The sequence below is a fragment of the Trichomonascus vanleenenianus genome (assembly GCF_965637985.1).
Source record: "Trichomonascus vanleenenianus strain CLIB 3782 genome assembly, contig: TRVA0_005S, whole genome shotgun sequence".
Taxonomy (NCBI): Eukaryota; Fungi; Ascomycota; class Dipodascomycetes; order Dipodascales; family Trichomonascaceae; genus Blastobotrys; species Blastobotrys vanleenenianus.
This window is the reverse complement of record NW_027481882.1, coordinates 291,992-317,490: the sequence shown is the minus strand read 5'-3', so window position 1 is coordinate 317,490 and position 25,499 is coordinate 291,992. Positions and strand designations below refer to the sequence as shown.

General features: G+C 49.6%; 11 protein-coding genes across 11 annotated transcripts; 7 read left to right on the top strand and 4 right to left on the bottom strand.

Annotated features, from left to right (window-relative positions):
- Nucleotides 1-185: 185 nt before the first annotated feature.
- Nucleotides 186-1,345, top strand: RBG1 (GTP-binding protein RBG1; the record flags this gene model as incomplete). Its single annotated transcript, XM_076682934.1, has 2 exons — nucleotides 186-215; nucleotides 266-1,345. The coding sequence occupies 2 exons, from the start codon at nucleotides 186-188 to the stop codon at nucleotides 1,343-1,345; spliced, it is 1,110 nt and encodes a 369-aa protein (XP_076542909.1).
- Nucleotides 1,346-1,607: 262 nt separating this feature from the next.
- Nucleotides 1,608-2,303, bottom strand: TRVA0_005S03026 (dual specificity protein phosphatase family protein; the record flags this gene model as incomplete). Its single annotated transcript, XM_076682933.1, has 1 exon — nucleotides 1,608-2,303. One exon carries the CDS (start codon nucleotides 2,301-2,303, stop codon nucleotides 1,608-1,610), a length of 696 nt encoding a protein of 231 aa, XP_076542908.1.
- A 1,263-nt stretch (nucleotides 2,304-3,566) lies between these two features.
- On the top strand, nucleotides 3,567-6,304 carry EFT1 (elongation factor 2; the record flags this gene model as incomplete). Its single annotated transcript, XM_076682932.1, has 3 exons — nucleotides 3,567-3,570; nucleotides 3,623-3,639; nucleotides 3,797-6,304. The coding sequence occupies 3 exons, from the start codon at nucleotides 3,567-3,569 to the stop codon at nucleotides 6,302-6,304; spliced, it is 2,529 nt and encodes an 842-aa protein (XP_076542907.1).
- A 1,086-nt stretch (nucleotides 6,305-7,390) lies between these two features.
- On the top strand, nucleotides 7,391-8,764 carry TRVA0_005S02982 (uncharacterized protein; the record flags this gene model as incomplete). The annotated part of the gene is made up of 1 exon (XM_076682931.1): nucleotides 7,391-8,764. The coding sequence occupies one exon, from the start codon at nucleotides 7,391-7,393 to the stop codon at nucleotides 8,762-8,764; it is 1,374 nt and encodes a 457-aa protein (XP_076542906.1).
- A 132-nt stretch (nucleotides 8,765-8,896) lies between these two features.
- On the bottom strand, nucleotides 8,897-12,851 carry TRS120 (TRAPPII-specific subunit TRS120; the record flags this gene model as incomplete). The annotated part of the gene is made up of 2 exons (XM_076682930.1): nucleotides 8,897-12,636; nucleotides 12,689-12,851. The coding sequence occupies 2 exons, from the start codon at nucleotides 12,849-12,851 to the stop codon at nucleotides 8,897-8,899; spliced, it is 3,903 nt and encodes a 1,300-aa protein (XP_076542905.1).
- A 153-nt stretch (nucleotides 12,852-13,004) lies between these two features.
- Nucleotides 13,005-13,649, top strand: YTH1 (cleavage polyadenylation factor RNA-binding subunit YTH1; the record flags this gene model as incomplete). The annotated part of the gene is made up of 2 exons (XM_076682929.1): nucleotides 13,005-13,189; nucleotides 13,250-13,649. The coding sequence occupies 2 exons, from the start codon at nucleotides 13,005-13,007 to the stop codon at nucleotides 13,647-13,649; spliced, it is 585 nt and encodes a 194-aa protein (XP_076542904.1).
- A 187-nt stretch (nucleotides 13,650-13,836) lies between these two features.
- Nucleotides 13,837-16,230, bottom strand: COG4 (Golgi transport complex subunit COG4; the record flags this gene model as incomplete). The annotated part of the gene is made up of 1 exon (XM_076682928.1): nucleotides 13,837-16,230. One exon carries the CDS (start codon nucleotides 16,228-16,230, stop codon nucleotides 13,837-13,839), a length of 2,394 nt encoding a protein of 797 aa, XP_076542903.1.
- Nucleotides 16,231-17,067: 837 nt separating this feature from the next.
- TRVA0_005S02894 (MCT family MFS transporter) lies at nucleotides 17,068-18,456 on the top strand (the record flags this gene model as incomplete). Its single annotated transcript, XM_076682927.1, has 1 exon — nucleotides 17,068-18,456. One exon carries the CDS (start codon nucleotides 17,068-17,070, stop codon nucleotides 18,454-18,456), a length of 1,389 nt encoding a protein of 462 aa, XP_076542902.1.
- Nucleotides 18,457-19,756: 1,300 nt separating this feature from the next.
- On the top strand, nucleotides 19,757-20,398 carry ADE8 (phosphoribosylglycinamide formyltransferase; the record flags this gene model as incomplete). The annotated part of the gene is made up of 1 exon (XM_076682926.1): nucleotides 19,757-20,398. The coding sequence occupies one exon, from the start codon at nucleotides 19,757-19,759 to the stop codon at nucleotides 20,396-20,398; it is 642 nt and encodes a 213-aa protein (XP_076542901.1).
- A 99-nt stretch (nucleotides 20,399-20,497) lies between these two features.
- On the bottom strand, nucleotides 20,498-21,301 carry PUP1 (proteasome core particle subunit beta 2; the record flags this gene model as incomplete). The annotated part of the gene is made up of 1 exon (XM_076682925.1): nucleotides 20,498-21,301. The coding sequence occupies one exon, from the start codon at nucleotides 21,299-21,301 to the stop codon at nucleotides 20,498-20,500; it is 804 nt and encodes a 267-aa protein (XP_076542900.1).
- Nucleotides 21,302-21,620: 319 nt separating this feature from the next.
- On the top strand, nucleotides 21,621-24,169 carry ALT2 (alanine transaminase ALT2; the record flags this gene model as incomplete). Its single annotated transcript, XM_076682924.1, has 2 exons — nucleotides 21,621-21,692; nucleotides 22,580-24,169. Exon 2 carries the CDS (start codon nucleotides 22,580-22,582, stop codon nucleotides 24,167-24,169), a length of 1,590 nt encoding a protein of 529 aa, XP_076542899.1. The 5' UTR covers nucleotides 21,621-21,692.
- Nucleotides 24,170-25,499: the final 1,330 nt, after the last annotated feature.

The following is a 25,499-nucleotide window of genomic DNA, read 5'->3' as shown; positions in this document are numbered from 1 at the left end:
AGTGGTTGACAGTGGTGGTTTGAGTTGGAACAGCGGCGGATTTTTTTTTTCCAGGCGGGTCGTGTGCGGCACCGTATATCTCAGCACTGTTGTAGGCGTATTTTCGAGCACCCAGAAGATCATTTTTGAAATTTGCCAACCCGGCGACCAGCAAGCCAGTACCTCTGTAGGAGTAGTAGCCAAAGATGTCGACTATTGTTGAGAAGATTAAAAACGTAAGTGATATAGTGTATTCGAGAAAGGCTGAAGCTAATAGTGGGGTTAGATCGAAGATGAGATGGCCAAGACCCAGAAGAACAAGGCCACCTCGTTCCATTTGGGTCAGCTCAAAGCCAAGCTTGCGAAACTGAAACGAGAGCTCCTGGCGGGCCCTACCGGGTCCGGTGGCGGCGGAGGAGGCGTCGGATTTGACGTGTCGCGAACTGGTGTCGCCTCGGTGGGCTTTATTGGGTTTCCGTCCGTTGGAAAGTCGACGCTGCTGTCGAAGCTCACTGGCACTCACTCCGAGGCCGCTGCATACGAGTTCACGACCCTCACGACGGTGCCCGGTGTCATCCAGTACCACGGCGCCAAGATCCAGATGCTTGATCTGCCCGGTATTATCGAGGGAGCCAAGGACGGCAAGGGTCGAGGTAAGCAGGTCATTGCTGTGGCCAAGACGTGCCAGCTGATCTTCATCGTGCTGGACGTCAACAAGCCGCTCCAGCATAAGCAGATCATAGAGAAGGAGCTCGAGGGTTTTGGCATCCGGATCAACAAAGAGCCACCGAATATCGTGTTCAAGAAGAAGGAGAAGGGCGGCATTTCGATCACGAACACGGTGCCGCTGACCAAGCTCGACAACGACGAGATCAAGGCCGTCATGTCGGAGTACCGAATCAACTCGGCCGATATTGCGTTCCGGTGCGACGCGACTGTTGACGACCTCATCGACGTGCTCGAGGCGCACAACCGACGGTACATTCCAGTTATTTATTGCCTCAACAAGATTGACTCCATCAGCGTTGAGGAGCTCGATCTGCTAACCCGCGTTCCAAACGCCGTGCCCATCTCGTCTGAGAATGGGTGGAACCTCGACGAGCTGCTGGCCGAGATGTGGAAACGGCTGGACCTCGTGCGAGTGTACACGCGGCCTAAGGGCCTGCAGCCGGACTTTGAACAGCCCATTGTGCTGCGGAAGAGCAAGTGCACCGTTGAGGATTTCTGCAACCAGATCCACAAGAGTCTTGTCGAGCAGTTTAAGAACGCCATCGTCTACGGTAGGAGCGTAAAGCACCAACCGCAGCACGTCGGTCTCTCGCATGTACTCGAGGACGAGGATGTCGTTACCATCCTTAAGAAGTAACACCACCGTCCTCCAATGTAATATTAGTAATACAGCGCTTACGATCAAACTGCTCTTAAGGGGGCGGCCCCTCAAAAATCCCGTAGCTCTGATTTTTTTAGATATAGCCAATTCTCCCTAACAAGAGATATTATCGCGTAGCAGAGCCCCAGGGGGGGTTGGGGGACTGGTCCCCCGATTGCTCCTAGAAAATGTGTGCACTCGAGGTCCCATTTTGGAGGGCAGAATAAATAAATCTGTATAAAAGTTAGAATGCAAGAGATCAGGCGACAATGAAGTCGTTATCTAAGCGGCGATGGCGTGTCGTGTTATCTTCGTCCTCGTCCTCTTCAAGCGTCCGTTTCGGCGCACTGTTGGCGGCGCCCTTCGCGGCGGCCCGAGCCTGTAGAATCGACTCATAAGTGCACAGATTGTACTTGGCCACATCGTCGAGACATATCGAGAACCGGAACGACTGGACCTTTTGGATCGCCGAGGCGAAGTCCAGCCCTTCGAGCGCCATTAAATACGCCGCACACGCCGCGGCTGACCTATCGTTGCCCGACTCGCAAAACACGAGTACGCGCTTGTCCTGGCGCCGCACCTCGTCGAGAACGAGGTTGATCTCGTCGAACTGTGTCACCATTTTGGAGATCTGGTCGCCGTAGCACGGCTGGAACGCAAACTGCTCTATTGGCGTCGACGAAGCAGCACACAACTCATGAACCGCCTTGGCGGGCACGGCCGCACTCAGCGACACAAGAATGCTAATGTTTTGCGATGCAATGAACTCGTGGTCACGTAGCACCCCGGCGGGCCCGAGCCACAGCCACGGCACTATCTGCTGGGCTTCTCTCCGCGCCTCGTACCGCCAGTGCGACAGGATGCTCGGCTTTGCAATGAAGCACGGCTGGACCAGTATTCGTGGTAGTGAAGGCTGCGCACTGGGCGCGTCTTCGTCGGTTCCGTACTGGGTCATCTCTTCTCCACTACCAAATGAAAAAAATATCCCAATCCACCACAACAAATACCCCAGAATACACAGTTCTCGATACACTAAATTACTGGAGTACAAAATATCCTGGTGCACTCCTGGAGTGTGTCAAGGCTCCAATACTAAATAGCGTAAACGAGAGAATAGAAAGTCAGAGATCCCCTGCTAGTAGTCTGAAAGAAAGTCAAATCCCAGGCGAAAATAGGGCGAGTAGATTCTTAAGTAGTGGCAGTTGATCTAAGTAAAACCTGTTAGAGAGTGTGCACTTAATGACGGATCGTGGGGCCGCTGAGCATCCGAACCAACGGGGTACAAATACAACGAGGGTCTCACTTTTCCGTGGGAAGAGAGGGTGTCTGCCAGTTTGAGAGGTACGAGCCTCCGGTGTAATTGGCCTTCTGAATCAGCGACGCCAAACCAAGCAATTATCGATCGCCTAAAAATGAAGGCGGGGTTTGAAGGTAGGACTGGGCTATAGTAACAAGTCATCGCGGAATTCCGACGCCGGAAAATAAAATTTCCTACGGGACTGAATATACTGATAGCACGCGTAAACACAGGTACACGTAACTCCTGACTTAATTTGGCAGTGACAAATTAAGTTTTTCTCCGGCCCGGAAAAGCCTTGGTGAGTGGCGGGGGGCGAGGACAGGGTGGAGAAAGGGTGCTTTGTTTGACCTACCGGAGATGTACACAGCGATCAAGATTTTAATCCTTGCCATGACAAGCAAATACCATATTGGCTTTACAGCCCAATTAACGCCCCTCGGGTAACCAAAAATGCGGCGTCGGCAATTGGCTCATTGACGATACGGACGGGCCTTCTTTTTTTTTTTTTCACCGCACTTTTATGTCTGCGTAGTATGTGTTGTGATCTACCTACAGGGCCAGTAGTGTGGGTACCCGGCCGCGCGGCCGTTCTGAAATACGCGTTTTGGCGTGTATGTGTGGTACTGCATGCACATCCCATAGTGAAACTCTGGCGAAAAAGTCGCATGCCCGTGGGTGGCCCTCCCCCAATGGCAAATTTTTTCCTCAGCTATTTTTTTTTCTCTTCTTTTCCTTTTCACTTTGTGTTGTTCTTCACAAACCAAACACTTTTGAATAGTTTTTTCAGCAAAAGAACATTTAAAAGTCTTTCGAGATCTGATATCTAGTTTGGTTCTCGTCGCCTTTTATTCTATTTAGATTCTTTTGTTATTTTTTATTTCCATCTTTCTTCCTTTATAATCAGAGAAAAGATTCACAATGGGTATGTTTACCAAGCTCAATTGACGAAAATGGCAAGTACTAACAGTGTCTAGTTAACTTCACGGTTGATGTAAGTCGATTTTGAACCGCATTGACGTCCCACAATATTGGGCGAATGATGATGGGCAATTGCACGCAATTGACGTTGAAAAATTTTTTCAGTGTTCAATTACCAAAAAAACACTAATGAAGTAAAATGAGATTGGTTACTAACGAGTGTTCAATAGCAAATGCGTGCCCTCATGGACAAGGTCACCAACGTCCGAAACATGTCCGTCATTGCCCACGTCGATCACGGTAAGTCCACCTTGACCGATTCCCTCGTCCAGCGAGCTGGTATCATTTCTGCCGCCAAGGCCGGTGAGGCTCGATTCACCGATACCCGAAAGGATGAGCAGGAGCGAGGTATCACCATCAAGTCCACTGCCATCTCCCTTTACTCTGAGATGGCTGATGACGATGTCAAGGAGATCACCCAGAAGACCGACGGCAAGCAGTTCTTGGTCAACTTGATTGACTCTCCAGGTCACGTTGACTTCTCCTCTGAGGTCACTGCTGCTCTCCGAGTCACTGACGGTGCCTTGGTCGTTGTCGACACCGTCGAGGGTGTCTGCGTCCAGACTGAGACTGTGCTCCGACAGGCCCTTGGTGAGCGAATCAAGCCAGTTGTTTGCATCAACAAGGTTGATCGAGCTCTTCTTGAGTTGCAGACCACCAAGGAGGACCTTTACCAGTCCTTCTCTCGAACTGTTGAGTCCGTCAACGTTATCATCTCGACCTACTCTGACAAGGCTCTTGGTGATGTCCAGGTCTACCCAGAGAAGGGTACCGTTGCCTTCGCCTCTGCCCTCCACGGTTGGGCCTTCACCATCCGACAGTTTGCCACCCGATACTCCAAGAAGTTTGGTGTCGACCGACAGAAGATGATGCAGCGTCTGTGGGGTGACTCCTTCTTCAACCCAAAGACCAAGAAGTGGACCAACAAGGACCGAGACGCCGATGGCAAGCAGCTTGAGCGAGCCTTCTGCATGTTCATTTTGGATCCAATCTTCCGAATGTTTGCCGCCGTCATGTCCTTCAAGAAGGATGAGGTTCTTAACTTGATTGAGAAGCTCGACATCAACCTCAAGTCTGAGGAGAAGGAGCTTGAGGGCAAGGCTCTCCTCAAGGTCGTTATGCGAAAGTGGCTGCCAGCCGCTGACGCTCTTATGGAGATGATTGTCATCCACTTGCCATCTCCAGTCACTGCTCAGCGATACCGAGCCGAGACCCTCTATGAGGGCCCATCTGACGATGCCATCTGCCGAGCCATTGCCGACTGTGACCCAACTGCCGACCTTATGCTCTACGTCTCCAAGATGGTGCCAACCTCTGACAAGGGTCGATTCTACGCCTTCGGCCGAGTCTTCTCTGGTACCGTCAAGTCTGGTATGAAGGTCCGAATCCAGGGTCCAAACTACGTCCCAGGCAAGAAGGATGACCTCTTCATCAAGGCCATTCAGCGAACCGTCCTCATGATGGGTCGATTCGTTGAGCCAATTGATGACGTTCCAGCCGGTAATATTTGCGGTTTGGTCGGTATTGACCAGTTCCTGCTCAAGTCTGGTACCTTGACTACCTCTGACCAGGCTCACAACCTCAAGGTTATGAAGTTCTCCGTCTCCCCAGTCGTCCAGGTCGCCGTTGAGGTCAAGAACGCCAACGATCTGCCAAAGCTTGTCGAGGGTCTTAAGCGACTCTCCAAGTCTGACCCATGTGTCCTTACCTACATCGCCGAGTCCGGTGAGCACATTGTTGCCTGCACTGGTGAGTTGCACTTGGAGATTTGCTTGCAGGATCTTGAGAACGACCATGCTGGTGTCCCACTCAAGAAGTCTCCACCAGTTGTTTCTTACCGAGAGACTGTCGACGCCGAGTCTTCCATGACCGCTCTCTCCAAGTCTCCAAACAAGCACAACCGATTGTACTTGAAGGCTGAGCCAATTGACGATGAGACCGCTGAGGCCATCGAGAACGGCACCATCAACCCACGAGACGATTTCAAGGTTCGAGCTCGACTCATGGCTGACGAGTTCGGCTGGGACGTTACTGAGGCCCGAAAGATCTGGACCTTCGGTCCAGACGGCACTGGTCCAAACTTGGTCATTGACCAGACCAAGGCCGTCCAGTACTTGTCTGAGATCAAGGATTCCGTTGTCTCTGCCTTCCAGTGGGTTTCTAAGGAGGGTCCAATCTTCGGTGAGAGTCTCCGAAAGGTCCGAATCAACATCTTGGATGTTACTCTCCACCCGGATGCCATCCACCGAGGTGCTGGTCAGCTTATGCCAACCATGCGACGTGCTACTTACGCCGCTATGCTCTTGGCCGAGCCACGAATCCAGGAGCCAGTCTTCCTTGTCGAGATTCAGTGCCCAGAGTCTGCCATTGGTGGTATCTACTCTGTCCTTAACAAGAAGCGAGGTCAGGTCCTCTCCGAGGAGCAACGACCAGGTACTCCTCTGTTCACTGTCAAGGCTCACTTGCCAGTCAACGAGTCCTTCGGTTTCACTGGTGAGCTCCGACAGGCTACTGGTGGTCAGGCCTTCCCACAGATGGTCTTCGATCACTGGGCTACTATGCCATCTGATCCATTGGACTCCTCTACTCAGTCTGGTAAGATTGTTGTTGACTCTCGAACTCGACGTGGTATGAAGCCAGATGTCCCACCATACACTGAGTACTACGACAAGTTGTAAAATGGGTGAATCTTTTGTCTTTTAGTTTCAATTATTTTTGGGAAGAGATTAATAAAAAATTGTTATATATATAAAAAAGAATTGTACACATTGTAGATATACATAACATGGCTCGTCTACGCATAGAGTGCTGCTACTGAAAAGCTGGCGGCAAAGCTGTACTTGAATGATGGTTGCTCCAGCAGTAACTCTTGAACGTCAACCCTCTGCCTAGCGTAGCGTAGAAGATCACCAGCTAGTGGAAGCGCACTGGTCTGCCTGATGAATCCCCGGGATTGGAGGAATTGCAAGCCCAGGAAGCCAGTAACTAGCAAAAACACCAACAACTTACTGATCTTGCCAACAACGTAGCCAGCCAAGAGCCCCGTGAAGCTTCCCACAGACAACTGCTCATAATTCAAAAGACCTCCCAGTCTAGTCTTTCTTCGCGGCGGAGCTGAGTAATACTTCTGTGTGTAAGTATCGCTGCTATATCGCGGGTCCTGGGAATATAGCATTGTAGACGCCTCAGCTAGAATTGGCTTCCTGTGATGCAAGAACGAGTACGTCCCTAGTCCCAGGGACGAAACCAGAGTAATCGATCGAATTCCCAGCATCATATTTGACTGCAATAAACCTTCAATTCACTTCAGTAGGTGGTCGCCGTGCTGGAGTTGTTCTTTGCTAACTGCTGCCCTTGTCACCACTGTAGCGTGATGCAATTTACACTTTAGAAGTGTCATCCCCGAGTGCCGATCCTCCTTACCCCCCGCCCCACAAAGTGAGACCATGAAATGCAATTGCGGATCGCAATAGGGTGTGTATAGCGTGTTCTGAGCCAATGAGTTTTCGACAACTCCCGGCCCCTTTCGATACCCGCCCGTTCTAAACGGACCGAGGAGGCGGTTGGTGACTTGAAAGGTGCCGTTGTAAGATAAATGCAGTTCTCATGCATAGAATACGACCCAATACGATCAGCGAGAGTGCATGTGTAGACGACGGAAACGAGTGACAGGATGTCTAGTGAAAATTTCGAACCGCCCCTATGTATATAAATTCATTGGCTTTTGCAATTAAAAATAACGATTGAGCAGTAATAAAGTTGTAATGACCATCTCCGAGACTGCTGAGTGGATGGCGACTGCCCCTCAGGGGTCGTATGAACGAAGAGTTCAGCCATCGGAGCTGATCTTCAGTTCCCCCGTGGGAAACGAATCATGGCCAGTGTTTTTCTCCCTTAATCTGGAAGTGAAACTGTCCGAAGATGAGTTCGCGGATAGATTGCGATGGGCATGGGGCCAGCTTCTGCTGAATCATCCGCATGGTACCTCAACGGTCAAAGACCGAGCGATTTTTGTCAACACTCCCCTTACTACTGAACAGCAAGTTAACGATTCAATTAAGAAGTCGTTCAAGGTATACGCGTCGACTGATCTGTCGCCAAATATATTGATTAGGTCGCTTCCGGCGCCTTCACGGCCGAACATTCATTATCTGACGAAGTCGCAGGACTTGATTCTTGCTGCTCCCCATCACCAAATTGATGCTCATGGTGCGTTCTACCTTTTTAATGAGCTACTGACTCTGGTGGCCTCGCAGGAATACATTAATTCCCCTTGGACTTTTCCGGAGAACTATTCTGCACGGTTGTCCCAGAGTCTCGAAATGGCGCTCAACTTCAACCAGCCACCCACCGATGGGCAGAGTAAGTTGGCAATCGATGGCCTCACTCAGTACCAGATAAATAGACACAGTCTCTGCTCTAACCCGGATAAAGACTTGGCTGTACCGCCGACAAAGTCTGATTGGAAGACCATTGTTTTCACCGAAGAAGAGACAAATCAGTTGATCAATGCATCCAAGCGAGAAAAGGTTACTGTTACGAGCATTGCCTACGCAGGTTTGATCAAGTCTCTGTACAACTATGAGCTAAACAACGGTGTGAGTTCATACTCCACATTCATGGTATACAGCCTACGGGACGAGATCGCGAATGAAAAAGTTAAGGGACATGTCTTTGGGTTCTTTGGAGCGATGTGGCCAATGACATTCGACGTCTCCAACGACAAATCAGAGATCCTGAAGGCTGTCTCGGATCATTTGAGCTGTCAGAAGAAGATTCTTAAGAATAATGAGCACGCCGAAATTGAGAACCCCCGACAGGCCTTAACGGTAGTTTCAAACGCTTGCCTCATTGCGTTCCAGGAGAATTCCAATTTCGCAGAACAGGTTCGGCATGTGCCTATGATTAGCCCAATTGGTGACACGAAAAGCCGATTGTCGACTACCTTCGGAGACGCCATAACAGTTAAAAAGATTTGGATTGGTACTGAAACCAATTCGCCGCAGGTGCCAATTCTAGCATGGACATTTAACGGACAACTCTACATGAACTTGAACTACAACCCGGCATATTACACCCCAGATGGCATTAATCAACATGCCCAGTTCATCAAGGAGGGAGTCATGTCTTATGCATAAATCAATAGATTGTAACTTTAACGTTATACGGTACCACGGTGGTATCAAGTAAAATTGGTGGTTAAAATATTTATCAGTCATAATTCGTTACAATTGATCTACAAATCTAGTCTAGTCTCTAGATAATTTCTATTAGATTGCTTTCACATACAATGGCTGTTTCTGGCCAATCTGCTGCAATCCCGGAGGATCAAAAACTTCAAAGATGCTAACCCATTCGTATTCACCTCTCGACACGAATACCACACCAAGCTCAAGATCGACGCTCTCATCAGGTTGGATATCATACATAGGCTGCTGCAACAAGCCATTATACAGGATCTTGTTGTTAATATCGTCCTCTTCTGCATTCTCCTGGTATCGCATCGTTGGAATAATCCTCAACATGCCAGATATCTTGTGAGAACCCCGATTGTGAACAGATACTGTAATTTTCGTTGAAATATCATCGGTATCGACCTGGTAAGTCGTTTCATTCAGCTTAATAATGGTCGATTCTTCTCCTTCTTCATACTTCTCGAGGGCCATGGTCATTTCAACCCGCCTCATTCGCAGCACATTGACCATCCTTGGCGTTAATCGAAGTCCCCGCATTTCAATGCTTCCCTTGCGACCGCTATCTTGAACCTGCCATGCACCTCCAATAAGGCCTAAGAGCTTTTCTCTATTCCAAAACGACTCCCGCATGAACCTCGCTTGTTCAACCGTCATTAATTGATCAACCACGTATTGTTTCCGCGTCATAAGCTGAATTTGGCTGTCTGCCTCCTGCTCGGTTAAAGGATCCCACTTCACTGGAAGCAAGAAGCGTTTCGTTTTATTTGGCTGGATTGTTTCTTCCATCTCGACTAGCTTTCCGTCACCTTTTTTGCTCCAAATTGACACGTTCATAGGCTGTGTCCAAGCATTGCGCAAATCTGCCAAAAGAATGACATAGTTGGACAATTGTTCACCGGAGCTAAGTGAGGTCATAAAATCAGACAGTGCCTGTGATCCGCAGGAACTGGTCATAAATGCTTTGCAAGACTGCAGTGGAATGACATCACATCCACCTAGTTCAATACTCGAATTGACAGTGACATGAATAGGGACCGTAAGCTTCCTAGTCCAAATCGATCCTTCTGCTTTAGCCTCATCATCTCTTGTGTTACTGTAATCAAGAGTGAGGGTCGCAAATGTCATGCCCCGTTTACCGGCAATTTGAATCTTCATGTCGCCAGTATGATGAGGTTCAATGGAGAACTTTCGAGAGTTCGTCCATTCTAGAGCTCGTCGAGTGTAGAGGAAGTATTCACACTCGAAAACTTCACTGAGTGGGAGCTCCTTATTTTGCATAGCTTGTTGGAGGGGTTCCGTAGTTGAATCGAAGAATGCAAAATGCATCAAGTTGACAGGGACTCTGGAGATGTTTGATACCACAAGGCTAAACTCGTGCCTTTCACCTTCCAAAAGCATTACCCACCCCTGGTTGAGAGACATCGACTTCACCGCCAATATGGGTTGGTCAGTGATTACCAGATATTCCAGTTGTCGTTTTTCGGTTGTTCTAATCTCAACATCTTTTGCTCTTTCCCCAGAATACACACCAACTCCCTTTATCTTCTCGTCTAGATGCCACTCCTCCTTCTCAAGTAGGTAAAAGTCATCAGGAGAGCATCCGGCGACTTGAATGCGACAGCCTTCGATAATCAGCTTCCCAGTGCCCTTTGGCACTGCTGAAACAGTGACTTCGTGTATACTCGAAGGTGAAATGTATATGTTTGTTAGCGAATTTGAGAGTACAACTCCCTTCGTCAGCAAGGAGAGCTCGCTGATGCGCACTTCGAACTCGAACGGATTTTGCAGCTTGACCGTGAACTCTACCTTTTCATTCTCTACCAAAACCATTTGCTGCTGAATCTCGGGCTTAGCAGCATATGGATTGTAAAGGAACACTTCCTGCTTGTCAATATCTTTCGATGCAAGCGCTTCCACCGGAAGGTTGAATCCATGGGATGCAATCTTAATGTCCCGCACAATATACGGATCCCAGTATGTCGCTGCAATATCTCCACGTCCGACTTGTCGCGAAGTATCAAGAATCCTGTGGATAGTGCGGAAGTATCTTACTTGTTCTTCCTTGCTAAGGGAGTCTGCTGAAGTAGAGAGCAGCAGCCCTGCGTAGTGAATTACGCCCTCAAAATCGGGGATACTCTCGCACACCGAAATACATGTTTTGAGGAAGGCAACTTTTAGCTCAATCCATCCATATCCACAGGCAGTAATATCGCCAGCGCCGTACACCTTGCAGAGGTCGTCGAGCAGATCCAAAATTCCCTTTTCCTGAACTCCGTCGAGTAGGCTCATAAACCCACCTGAATTATACGGCGACCGCAAGTCTTGTTGCTTTTGTTTCCTCGACTTGACAATCTTGGGGATGATATTGATGAGCAGCTCGCGAAGAACAAACGTTCTCTTTCGATAGAGTCCAATAGATGAGTATACACTGGCGATACCACTGTAAATGTTACATTGAGCAAGAACAGGCAAGTTCGACAATTCAGTGGTATAAATACGGTTACACCAGTGCGCAATAACAGTAGCGGGCGTGGAGTCGCGCTTAATGTTCTTGTTGACCGGTGAACCTCGCACTATCGCAGAGAGAACAGCGCTGTTCCAGCCTCCGCCAAGCCTGGTCAGCACAAGCAGCTTCGTAAATCGCAAGATAGACTCGCAGTACACGAGCTGCGGTACACTCTCTTCCACAGACCCCTGGGAACGTGCATAAAACCGCAGCACTGAGCTTGTCAGCTCCGGAAGGAAGTCATATACTGACGGAGGGCTCGACATTGAGAACGTCTGGGTAGTATGCGACGCCGGAAGGACGTCGGAGAGCACAGATGAGACAGACGAGTTCTTAGAGTGTGTCCCTGTCCCACTAGCAGACTGTGAGCCTCCCCCACCGAGCTGGGATTGCAATGTGGGCGTCGAATCAAAGAATGAATGAGTAGAGCGGTGTCCGAATTGGTGGTGATGAGGGCTGCCAGCGCCTCCACCAGCACCGCCATGCAGGGACACACTCAGCGCAATTTGGGGAATTGACAGTGGTACTTCAAGGAATGACTGGAGGACCAGGCAAACGCCAATGCATTCGAGCGTGGATGCAAACCACAGGTGATCGTAAGATCCCTTCAACAGCGTGGCCGCTTCGGTGAATTGCTTTAACGCATCGGGGACGCGACCGGCCAAAAGATAGAGGTTGCCCGAGAACTTTATGCTTCGGCCGCGCTGTTTCGACTTTTGCCGCTCAGTGGGCCCAATTGATATCGATCCGTTCTTGGTAACAGATCCGCTGCGCGAAAGATTCACCGATGATGCAGATGGTGTGTGTCTGACCAACCCATGTCGTAGAGACACATTGTAGGGCTTATCTCCCGGGCGGGAGGCTGCTTCAGGTGTGTCCAACTGCTTCAGTCCCGGAGACTTGAGCGCCCCGAGCTGTTTGGAAATGGCGAAAACAGCCAATTCGGCCAGGAAATCACTGGTTATATCGCACATTGTCGTCTCCAGGCTCGTGAAGTGAGTTTTCGTCTTAGATGAAGGGATCGCGAACACATGCTTCGACAGGCCACGCAGCGACTCTTCGCTATCCGAGACGCCAAAGACGACAATCTTATGGCAAATTGCGCTAGGATACAGCTTACGCAGCTGCCGCAGATCCTTTTCATAGTCGGCACCCTCGTCCATGTCCTTGTACGAGGCCACGCCGACCACCAGGAGGGTCTGGCGGAACGGCTCCATGTCGTAGAGCGACGACAATTGCTCGTCAATTGGCGAGAGCCCGAAGTCGTACACAACTTTCCCGTTAGGGAACCCCTGGGGACTGAACATGGCTAGATTGGTGTTAGAGTCAGCCAGAGATCAAACGCTATAACAGGAACTCACCTCTGTCCGACCGGGGGTCTGGAGTCACGTCCACGAGACGTACTTCCCGCGCTCGGAGAAGCCTGTCCGCATACTGGTAGAATGCATGCCGCTTAATTCGTCCGACCGGACACAGGAACGACCTGACCCGCGACGGTGCGACGTAGGAATAAGGGTCCAGCATGGAGAACGTGGTGGAATCTTTACACCGTGTATCGTGTTGTGTCCGTCCGGGGGCAATGGTCCCAATTAGGTAGAGGGTGCAAAACTCACCATCGACCATTATAAATCACCATCCCAGGAGTGCGTTCAACTTAGATCTCTACTCATCACAAGAATGTCGGTGAACGTAGTGCATCCAGACACTTCGGACTTGTCGTTCAAGTTTGACGACTTCCTGAAGAAGGAATTCCAGTTCGGCATGGATCCGAACCGTCCTATATGCCGGTACTATGGAACTGGACAGTGTCCGAGAGGACGCGAGTGTCCCGACAAGCATATTCTGCCTACGTATTCTAACAAGTATGTATATACCTTTTTTTATTTATTTTGTATGCTGTTCGTGTTTACTAACTGTGATAGAATTGTTTGTAAGCATTGGCTGAGAGGACTCTGCAAGAAAGGCGATAGCTGCGAGTTCTTGCATGAGTACAACCTTCGAAAAATGCCAGAATGTCTGTTCTACTCGAAGAATGGGTTCTGCACGCAGTCGCCTGACTGTCTTTACCTGCACATTGACCCACAGTCTAAGATTGCGCCGTGCGCCAATTACGAGAAGGGTTTCTGCAAACTGGGGCCCGAGTGCCCGAAGCGACATGTTAGAAAGAGCATGTGTCCGAAATACTTGACCGGCTTCTGCCCAGAAGGACCAGATTGTGGCCTGGGCCACCCCAAGTTTATTATGATCAACGATTCGATGAGAATTGCCAGGGATCCTCAACCCAAGCCGAGCTATCTTGAGGGCAGCCAGGCCACCAATTAAGAGCCAGCTATGCTAGGTTGATTGGACTCTCTAGCTAGATAAAACTAACTTACATAGTCGATGTCTATAGCTTTTTAATTTATTTATTACTCCGTGATACTATTACCCGTAGCGTGAATCCTTGATCGCTTCGTAGCAAATCAATCCGTGATCTCGGCGGAGCAGCTAGTTGATTAATCCGCAGCTATTAGTAGTACTGTCCTTCCTTTCTATCCACTCGGATTAACTTGGCCTTGCGCCTATCCTCGTCGTCCAACGACCATGCAATGCCCTCTTCTTCCTCCTCCGTTTCGTCAAGACATACAATCATTACCATCTGCGCAACCCGCACAAACTTCTCCCTAAAGTGATATCGATCTGTGCTCACCTTGGAAATGATCCGACCAATATCTCTATCCAAATTGATTGCACCGAGTTCATTTACCTTGCCTTCCAGGCCCCAGACCCATCGCTCCAACAACTTGGACAACGATGCAGCGGCAAGCGAGAGCAGCCGTGTATAGTTGTTGGCGGATATCAGCGTACCAAACTCTCCAACCAGATCGTCCCATCTCTGGCCAAAATCCATGCTCATATCGTATCCCCCCTCATCAAATCCGGCCTTTGCCTCTGTCTGATTTGGTGCGACCATGTAGTTGGCCTCTCGAGAAACTGCGTTGAATGCCGCCTGCAGCTTGTTCTTAAGTACATAGTTGAACACAGTACGCAGCCCATCGTCGGTGAGGTCCTGGCACCGTGCCTTAAAGCTGTCCGATAGTGTGTTCAGTAGATCGCGAATCACGTATGCATCATCATGGAATGGGAAGTTTTCCTCTACTTGCACGGAGTTCACGATTCGCTCCGTGTAATTCGCCGTCACAGAGAGGTTATTCAAGTAAATCATATACAGGCGCAGCCGCTTTTCTTCGATTCCAACCAGACCTCCAAGGTTCTGCGGCTGGCGCCTATCCATGGATCGCCGGGCACTGAATGGCGGCGGAGTGTTGGTACGAGATGTAGAGGTTCCGCCATACTGCTGCTTCGGAGCTTCATCTCGCAGTTTTCGCTGCACCATGCCAATGTAATCTGACTCCAAGATGCGGCGCATATTGGCGATCACGCTCTTTACTAGCCGGACCTCGCCTGTAGATACAGCCTGCTCTAGAACCCTCGACAGAATCATCATCACGTCGTCTACCACTGAGGTCACCAGTGGAGACTCCGGTGTGTACTTCCCATATAAGTCCGGGGTCTCCTCGAGCTGGAAAGCCTTCTCGATTGACCTTCTGAAGACAAACGTCGCTAGTTCCTCAAAATGCGGAATCAGGCGCGAATTGACCTTCATGCTGAACCCACTACTCGACAACATCTTGGGCACTGCAAGGTGGTGATGCGAATCCAGTGAAGGCGAGCCTTCAAAATCATCCCATCGCGAAGCAATGAACTTGCGGTACAGTGTCCACCGATTGAGCATAATCGCTATCTCTCCCGTAATATTACCCGCGTCCTTGAGATCGACTCCTTCGTCCTCACTGCGACGCATAGGGCTCGCCGAGGTAGACTCAGGGCTGGCAGTACTAGCCCGGTTGATCAGGCTAATTCGGCTCGCGGCAGTCTGGGCAAAGCTCCCCACTAGGAATGAATATGCGTAGTGTTTGATATCCGAGAGAATCTTTTCGACCCGCCGCTCGTCCCAGAATGTATCTACGATAAGCCCGCCCTGCGCGTCCGTTTCGTCCTGGATCTTGTCAATTACCCTTGCCATCCTGCCCTTGCCGTAGTGCTTCTCGACGATTGGCGCGTGTTGTGCTACTATTGTAGCAATGTTCTCAAAGAGCCGTGACACAGCAATCCCGTAGAACAGCATATTACTGGACGCGCCAGACTCACCTGGCCGACTCTGCATCAGCGTGCGGCTGCTCGTGGTGATAATACCACAAATGAACCGGGCATAAACGGTCAACCCTTCCTTCTCCTGTCCAATCAATGGGAACAGCTTGAAGAATCGCGTCACACTCTCCATATCACGTACGCGAGTAGCCTTTTCAAACTCTTTGAGAAACAGCCGACCCAGAGACGCGGCGTATTCGCTCAGGGTATCGCGTGGGAAGTCAGGGATCTCACTAGTGGGCACCATGGCCGCCGAAAATTCGCTGGTAATCAGGCCCTCTGGCAGAGAATTGGCCGTGTGGATATACTTGGCCGCCTTGTCCCAGTCTCTGGCAGCCATTGCATCGGCTGCGCCCTGGATGCTGGATTTGAGCAGGATCACATTCTCCACGTACTGTAAAGTGTCCTGAACACGGGTCTTCTCAGCATCAATGGCCCGGATTTTCGAAGAGATGTTCGTTGAGGCGTATGCTGTGTTCGACAAGAGTTTGTATATCTCGTGCGAGGTGCTCACGGCCGTGCCCAGCTGGGATCTCAGCATGTCTAGTCGTTTGATTTCTTGATTCTGGATGCGCTGTACCGACGACACGTAATTTTCCAATTCTGCTGTGATGCTTGCATCTTCTATATCTAATCTGTGCAATATGGCCATCAAGTCATCTTCCGAAGATGCCTCTGACAGTAGGACGTGGAACTCCTCTTGAGATGCCATCCCTTCATTAGGCGTATGTAAATGTCGTTTCGTTGGGACCACGCTGGTGATTTCACCACACACCGTAGTTCGGTACCCATAGACGGGTAGGCAATTCGATAAACCAAGCAGGAACGACTATCAGAAATCATCTTTTTGGTCTGCTGGTGTAGTAAATAGTGATCTATAGGAAAGGTTTTCATCGAAAAGGATAATACCGGTAACACCTACTGTGTTGATAGCAATGGGTCAGTTAGGCGGTAAAATAATGATGACAGGAGAGTTGCGGCTATAAACAGTATTTCGGATAATTGTAAAAGATGAAGTTATCACTACAAGTCAAAGCTGTCTACCCATTGTTATTTCCTTCTGCTAATGCTCGACGCCAACGTAGAATAATGAACTACAAAACTCGATAAGCTCATGTGAGACATTGAAAAATACAGCGGTGCAGCTCAAATTCAACCACAACATGGGATAAGCAGATTCTACTCCAACCCCAGTGTGGGCGATATGGCTGGCGACATCTTAAACCCGAATGTAATCCTCCGAGATTTGGGCGATATTGGAGATCTGGCACAGTAGGGGGGTGACGAGCCGGGAGCCGATCCGGCGTCGGAAGGTACTCAGAGCGTAACCTACAACTAGGCTGACAAAAAGAACCGGTGGGCCTGAGGTGCCCGACAGGTTCCCGTTAGTTGGGCTGGGGTGACTGTGCATGACTCGGAGGCCGTCCAGCATCCCACATGTCCTGGGTTTAATTAGTGGTACCCGCTACTAAGCGACCTATATTTATATGACTATCGGAACGTTCAAGGCAACTAAAATCCACTAACTCCATGATAATAAAGACTTAGAATGGGAGGTGGGAGCATAGAACTTGTTGAGAGAGACGAGGGAGAGGGTCTTGTCAACTCTCCAGTCCAAGAGCCGGCCAATGATGAGGCTCAGCAGAAGGAGATTCGGATTAAAGGTCTTCTAGTCGTCGCAGCGGCCTTCATGTGCAACTTTATTGTCTTTGGCGTAGGGTTCACATTTGGTGTGTTCCAGGACTTCTACACTAGGCCGTCGGGGCCACTTCACCATGCTAGCGAAGCTGAGGTTTCGATCATCGGTACCCTTGGCACGTCGCTGACATACTTGTGCGGCACGGTCACGGTTCCAATGTGTAGGAAGTACGGCCCGCGGCTCATGATGCTCTGCGGGGCATTTCTGATGGGCCTGGGTATGGTCCTCGCCAGTTTCTGCTCTCAGGTGTGGCAGTTTACCCTTACGCAAGGTGCCTTGTACGGAATTGGATCCTCGTTGGTCTTCATTCCTCCGGTGACGTACGCTCCACAATACTTCGACAAGCACCGAGGGACTGCCCTAGGGCTTGCATTTTCAGGAACCGGTATCGGCGGGCTGGCAATGGGCCCGTTCAGCAGAATGCTGCTTTCGAAGATGTCGTGGCCCATGGCTCTCCGGACCCTCGGGTGCGTTACGTTCGCAATCGCCGGGGCGGCTAGTTGCGTTGTCTACGCTCATCCAGCATCAGCTGGCCAAAACAGGCCCAACATTCTAAACATGCGAGTCATCAAGAACCGCAAGTTTGTACTGCACATGTCAGGAAATTTCTTCCAGTCCGCAGCGTATCTTATCCCGCTTTATTTTATGTCTACGTACGGCCAAACGCTCGGGTTCACTGCTTCGCAGGGTGCTGTGTTTATTGGTGTTAACAATGCTGTCAATGCGGCGTCGAAGGTTGCATTCGGCCATTTAGGCGACGAACTGGGCCGGTTCAATATGCTGCTGTTTTGCTGCATTATGAGCACAGTGACGAACTTCGCCCTGTGGATGATCCCTTCACGGCCCGTGTACCTATCCTTTGTTATTCTCAATGGCATTTTCTCGGGGCCTATCATTGCCTTGTTGCCGGCCTGTCTCGTCGAGATGTTTGGAGTTCAGAATTTCCAGGCCATCAACGGCTTCACGTACGCTTCGCGAGGAATTGGCAACATGTTAGGCTCTCCAATCGCCGGTCTCTTCGTTAAGGGGGATACGTCTCTTTCAAGTGCATATACTAATGCTATCATCTATGCCGGGGCAGTAATGGCCTTTAGCTCAGCGATTATGGTTGTCCAGCGCATTATTATGGGCTCGGAGAAAATTGGGCTATCAGGATCTAAACCCCCATGGATACACAAAGAACGCAGTCACGATAACTCCCGTGGCTCGTCTTTTCGTGGGGTAGCTTTCTCCCTGTAAATGATGATGCTGATAGATAAGGATACGGCTAAAGCCGATCCGTCGGAAGCACATTATTTCAAGCAGAGATAATCCCTGCATGCCACTGTACGTGTGTACAGAGTGATGTAACGAATCTAGCATATTGAGTACCAGGTAATAAATGAACTGGTCTAGTTGGAGGCTTCTAATGCTGATGCACACATGAAGGTATTGCTGCCTCTACAAATGGTCTGCGTTGGCACACGTAAGCAAGACCTCATCGAGTTAGCAAGTCTAACTACTTTATTCGCCTGGGCTTCTTAATACCGGTAAATTATGTAAGGTCTCTCGGGCTTTTCGCGCCTTCGTTCGGATGCAAATGCTCCAATGCCACCGTACAAAATACGTAACTTCTTTATAGGCTTAAATCAGGAATTAGGCGTTACCAGAGGTGTTATAAGAAATATAGGATACATAGAAGGATTTAATTCAATTGGAACGAATAGCGCCAGGCACGGGAGTCATTTGACATGAGTTCATCTCAGAGTAACTATTGTTATATCTTATGGTAATTGTAATGATAACGTTAGTAACGTATTATTATGGGTATAATAGATTCTGATAATATACCTTAAATAGCTTTTCTACAGCGCTGGAATAACTGCTGTTACAGTTGTTGGTCCGCCAGGGATTATATGTTCAGATTGCAATATGGTAGTTATTCTTACCGTGGTATTGTGAACTGAGCGCTATCTGTAGAATATCTCAACCAAATCCAATGCCAACTGCGAGTTTGCTCAAGGCATTTAGCTAAATACCAGCAACCTTTCCTGGGGCTCTGAGCCGGTTGAGGAGTTCCAAAAGGAAATTGTTCGATAATGCTTAGAGATCCACGCAGTGCATGCTCGCTAGGATGGGTTTCTATATTCGGCTGTCAAGACCTTGATGTGCGTCATAACAAAATAAGAGTTGCCTCGATTATGCGAAGGTTTACTGCTCTACCTCTCCCGCTTATCGAATTTAATCTGCCCAGTTGTAACCGGTACCGGTACATCACACATGGTACAACTACTGTGGTACCGTCCCCGAGTAATATACAGTGCCATTTATCCGCTCAATTGAATGCCACTGCTATTCACCGATTATAAAAAGATGTCAAGTAGAATTTGCATCAAAATATATAACCGCTAGTTACAAAGAATCCAGCACTCCCAATCCTGGCGGGAGTGGTGGGACCTGGAGTACCGGCAGAGGAGTGTCCCCGGGGTTGAAAATTTCAGGGCTCCGACTCCCACTTTCCCTTCTCTCTTAGGCAGAGTCAACGATCGCTTAAGCTACCATGGCAAAGAAAATCTTGGTGCTGATCTCAGGATCAGGGACTAACCTCCAGGCGATTATTGACGCTGTCGAGAACAAGACCATTGCGGATGGGTATGTGTCGCAGGTCATTTCGTCCTCGCCCAAGGCCTATGGTCTTACCCGAGCCGAGAGCAGCCGCATTCCTACCTATGTCCACGATCTCCAGAACCAGTACTTCAAGGGTATCCCCAAGGAGAACAAACGGGAGAGGAAACAGGCCCGAGAAAAGTTCAATCAGGACCTAGCAGCATACATCCTGCGCCCAGAGAACAAGCCGGACTTGATTGTGTGTGCCGGATGGATGCTCATCCTGTCGCCGACCTTCCTTGCCCCACTTGAAAGCATTCCAATTATCAATCTCCATCCGGCACTGCCTGGTGCATTTGCTGGTATCAATGCTATTGAGCGAGCGTGGAAGGCTGGCCAAGACGGTGAGATCACGACTGCCGGCGTCATGATCCACAAGGTGATTGCCGAGGTGGACGAGGGTGAACCGCTGGTAGTGAAGGAGATTGACATTAAGAAGGGGGAGTCATTAGAAGATTATGAAGAGCGGGTGCATAAGGTTGAGCATGTTGCCATTGTCGAGGGCGTCATCAAGGCCCTTAAGGAGCTGTGCTGATTTAATTGACATTCATACACTACCATTTTGTATATTAATTGACCGACTACAATTTGAAACTCTACATTAATTGCTACAATTAATCGACAAATTAATAAATTAGGCATCTATTTCCATTGGCTGCTGGATAGTCTCAGTAAGATCAATGACCTCCACTCTATCACGGATCTTTGTGTCGAGCACGGCAGTGGTGCCCTTGGGGAACTTGTACGACTTCTCCTTCTGGCCTCGCACGTTTGGAGTTCTGTAGTTTCGGTGCAGTGTCGAGTCCTTGCCCACTTCCATCACAACCATGTCTACATTGGAACCAGAGCCCAGATCGTTCCAGATACCAGACTCAATCGCCTCGGCACAGAGCGCCATTGCCTCGTCCTTGGTGATACCCCTGTGCCATTTGGCTTCGAGCACAGCCATCGCGGCCAGCGAACCGGACCCCAGCGACAGATAATACCCGACATCGGTCGATCCGTGGGCGTGAACAGAAAACAGCTTGGCGCCGGTCGGGTCTACGCCGCCGACAATGAGATACGCGCCGATGTGGCCCTGGTATTTGAACAAATGCTGCTTGAGGTGCTGAAGACAGCTGACGACGCGCGCTGGACGCCCCGAGTACATGGCGTGCAGCTCAAGGTTGGATGAAATGAGTTCCGTCACGGCCGTGGTGTCGGCAGATGTGCCAGCGCCGGCGCACCAGATGTGAGGCGTGATCTTGTGGAGCTTCTCACAGTTCTTGTCGGCGACAATTGGGCCCGTCGTCGCTCGAGTGTCGGCTGCAATGACAACGCCACCGTCGAAGCGGCATCCGACAATTGTAGTACCGGTCGAAGTCGCACGCGGCAGCTGCACGCCGTTCTCTTCCAGGTATGCATTACGTTGGAAATTGTCGAAATTTAGTCCCGGCATTATACGTTTAACCCACTGACTCTTGGTGTTATTCAAATGTAACTGTCGTTATTCAATGGATTGAAGTGTCGTCTGTGATGGCCCTCCCAACCCCCCAAGTTTTTGGTGATGTCTACCGCGCCATTCCTCCCAACGACAGTTAATTTAAGCACGTATATTTCAGTACATTTACAGTCAGCAACGCAGGAGTTTATTCCCAAATATACACAGGCTCGGAAAAAAAATTTCGAGGGGGGGAGGGGAAACGGAAAAATCAGGGAGGACCCCCCAAAGGAGTGGATGCTGATTCGATCAATTGACTGGTTATCCTTTATACCATTCTATCCAAAAAGGCTAGACACGCAAAACTTGTTTTAGTTTCCCTTTCTATCGTTATTCTTAGTGCTTAATTGTAAGTATTAACTTCGCTATCTACCAACAAGAGCAAGGCAAGGCTGGAGATGTGGGTCGTTTGAACTTTTTTATCCGATCTGTCAGGTTTGGACGGAGAACGAGAAATTGCCTTTGATCGGCGACATAGGTTGCACGGCCTAAAAATCGTTCAATTCTAAGTTTCCTGCAAACAGCAATTTTCGCCTTACCCATGTTCCTTTACTATTGTATTACATATGGGAACCGGACTTAGCTCCAATGGGTGGTCCCACTGGCTAGCTTAAATCGGTGGTTCCATCGGCTGGGTTACATGAATGGGACCCCACAAAAGGCTACGAGAAATGACATGAAAGACGGTTTTTGACACATGGCCTGACCGGTTACCCCACCAAACGGCGCTCGTATCGAAAATTCAACTTCATATTTTGAAAAACTCGTAGCTGGTGGTGGTCTATTCGACAGCTCCCATGTATGTATATGTATTGCATTTCAACCCAGACCACTTGTACTACCAGTAGTATACAAGTTTGGGCTGGTTGGTTGTAACCTCCGCATAATATGCTATGCCATGTGGACTTGTCCCACACTTCCAAAGCCCAGGCCTGCGGGAGTTGGCCGGAGTGCGACCTCCCCTCCTCACCTCTCTTCCCACCAAAATAGAGGGAGAGAAGAGTGAGCCTGGGTTAATGGCGATGCCCGAATCAACAGGCTAAAACACCCCCCACCCCCACACACAGACATAGTCTTTGGTCAGCCATAGGATGCCATCCCCGTGCTTTGAGGCTTGGGGCGCTTGGCTCACACAGGTCTGCTGCTTTTACTGCAAGGTAGCAAAGACTGTGGTTGTTTTTTATTTTATTTTATTTTGTTTTGCTGACCGGTGCTAACTTACTATTCGTTTGCCAGATGCTTAATGCAACTCGGACAGCCCTGCGGAAAACCCCGGGCCTTGCCCCCGCGGCCAGGGTCACTGGAGTGGCTCCAACCACCTTCACCCCACACCGGGGGGTATATAAGCTGGTACAGACCCGGCTGCTGAGCACGACACCAGCTCTCAGAATGCCTTTGACCGTGGAGAAACTCAATAAGAACGTTGTCGACGCCAAGTACGCCGTGCGAGGCGCCCTGGCTCTCAAGGCTGAGGAGCTGCGGGAGACCCTTGCGACTAAGCCCGGGTCCCTGCCGTTCGACTCGGTCATCAATGCCAACATTGGCAACCCACAGCAGCTCGACCAGAAGCCGATCACCTTCTACCGACAGGTGTTGGCGCTGCTCCAGTACCCGGATCTGCTCAAAGACGAGCAGACCGCTGGCCGCGTCTTCAAGAAGGACGCTGTCGAGCGGGCCAAGACGTTGCTCAAGGAGATTGGCTCTGTCGGTGCCTACTCCCACTCCAAGGGCGTGCCGTACATTCGAAAGTCCATTGCCAAGTTCATTGAGGAGCGGGACGGTTTCCCCGCCGACCCAGAGAGCATCTACCTCACCACGGGTGCCTCGGGCGCCGTGACCCAGCTGCTGTCCACCATCTCACAGGACGCCAACTCGGGCTTCCTCATTCCGATCCCACAATACCCGCTCTACACGGCGACCCTGACCCTGTGCAACTCGACCGCTGTGCAGTACTACCTCGACGAGAAAAAGAACTGGGGCACCAACTGCAAGGAGATTGACAACATTGTCAAGCAGGCCAAGACGGAGGGCATTGATCTCAAGGCGATTGTCGTTATTAACCCAGGTAACCCAACCGGCGCTGTCCTTGAAGAGCAGAACATTCGGGATATTATCGATGTTGCCGCCAAGGACCACCTTGTTATCATTGCTGATGAGGTCTACCAGGCCAATATCTTCAAGGGCGAGTTCATTTCCTTCAAGAAGGTGCTCCGCCAGATGCAGCAGGAGAAGCCAGGCGTTTACGACCACGTCGAGCTCGCCTCCCTGCACTCGACTTCCAAGGGTATGATTGGCGAGTGTGGCCAGCGAGGCGGCTACATGGAGCTCGTTGGCTTTTCACCAGAGGTCCAGGACACTATTTACAAGCTTGCCTCGATCTCTCTGTGCCCAGTCGTTACTGGCCAGGCCCTCATGGAGCTCATGGTCAACCCGCCGCGACCTGGCGATGAGTCGTACGAGCAGTTCACTGAGGAGACCAATGGCATCTTCGACACCCTAAAGTCTCGGGCTACTAGCCTCTACAAGGCCTTCAACGGCCTCGAAGGCATCTCCTGCGAGGAGCCAGAGGGCGCCATGTACCTCTTCCCACGGATCACTTTGCCAGATAAGGCCGTGGAGGCCGCTAACGTCCAGGGCTACGAGGCGGCCGATGCCCTCTACTGCATGAAGCTCCTGGAGGAGACCGGCATCTGCGTAATCCCAGGTTCTGGTTTCGGGCAGGAGCCAAACACCCTGCACTTCCGAACTACCTTCCTCGCCCCTGGCGAAGACTACGCCGACCGATTCATTCGGTTCCACAAGAAGTTCATGGACGAGTACCGATAATTTAATTGTACATATACTTTGTATGATATGTGAAATATGTAATGATTTTTTGTTGTATTAGCCACCTGGTGTCGTTTTCCCCACCCCTCATTGATGTGGCTAACCGGGTACGATGAGATCGGGCAGCGTTTTCCCCGGGTTTTTCCCGTCTGAGACAAGTACACAATTTTTTTCCACTGGGGTCATCTTGCATCAAACCCCAGAGATGTATACAATTTCGCTTTTGTACATTTAGTTTTCTTTTGGATTGGTAATAGCGATTGAGCTGAGGGGTTACCGCACTACTCTTGAACGCTCGCATCATGCTGGTAGACTATTTTGATCCGATTCGACCTACCCCGCAGACTGCAGTGATGCATGTACCGTCATGGCAATGGATCCGAAGCTTTCGTGAGTCTCAGGGTTGGCAACAAGACTCATCTCAAAGAAGTCTCTGGTTGATTCGACAACAGCTACCCATTATCGAGCTACCAAAGAACCTACGACTACCTAGTAAAAAATGTCCATTCCTGTCAATTGCCTTCTTACTGCAATACCAGGTAATTCTTTATTGTCATTCAATGAAATACTTCAAATAGGCAATGATATACCCACTGCATTTCGTAACCACAATACCTCTGATTTCAGTCTATTACGTAGACAATGGCTTGTAATCCTGTTGAAAAATCAACCCAATGTCACGGGAATAAAGGTGAAAAAAAGTATAATACCAATGAAAAAATAACGATAGGTAAGACCTGCCCGGGTACATTTAATTATAAAAAAAAATTGAAGGCTGATGCCTGGAGCGAAAAAGGACTGTAATAAGCAGGTTATGAAGTCAATTGATGCCTGTATCTCACTCCATCCCTAGGTCTAGCTTTTCAAATTCCGATATTGATGCCTGTATCTCACTCCATCCCTAGGTCTAGCTTTTCAAATTCCGATATTCCTAGCCGCTTCAGAACACCCACTGTTCAATGGGACCGGTACGACCCGGTTTGTGTTCATGAGACACAACTGATATATGAAACTTCAAAGCCTTACGTACTGATCGGTTCGATCTGTGTTACAGCAGTCAAATGGAAAGCAAATCTGCACGCTGATTTTAAAAATTAGGGTCTAATGTCTCCAGCGGTATTCAATGCACCGGTGGTAAGGTCAGTGTGACGATTAAACGCGGATATCTCATATGCTGAATATTTGCTCGTATTCTAAAACAGAAGGCTCTGATGATGCTAACGGCTTTCACTACAATCTAGTCCGTAGTACTGTACTGTACGCAAAATAATAGAGCTTGGAAGTAATAGATCTTAGGATTGGGTTATAAAAACTCTATCCTTTCGGCTGA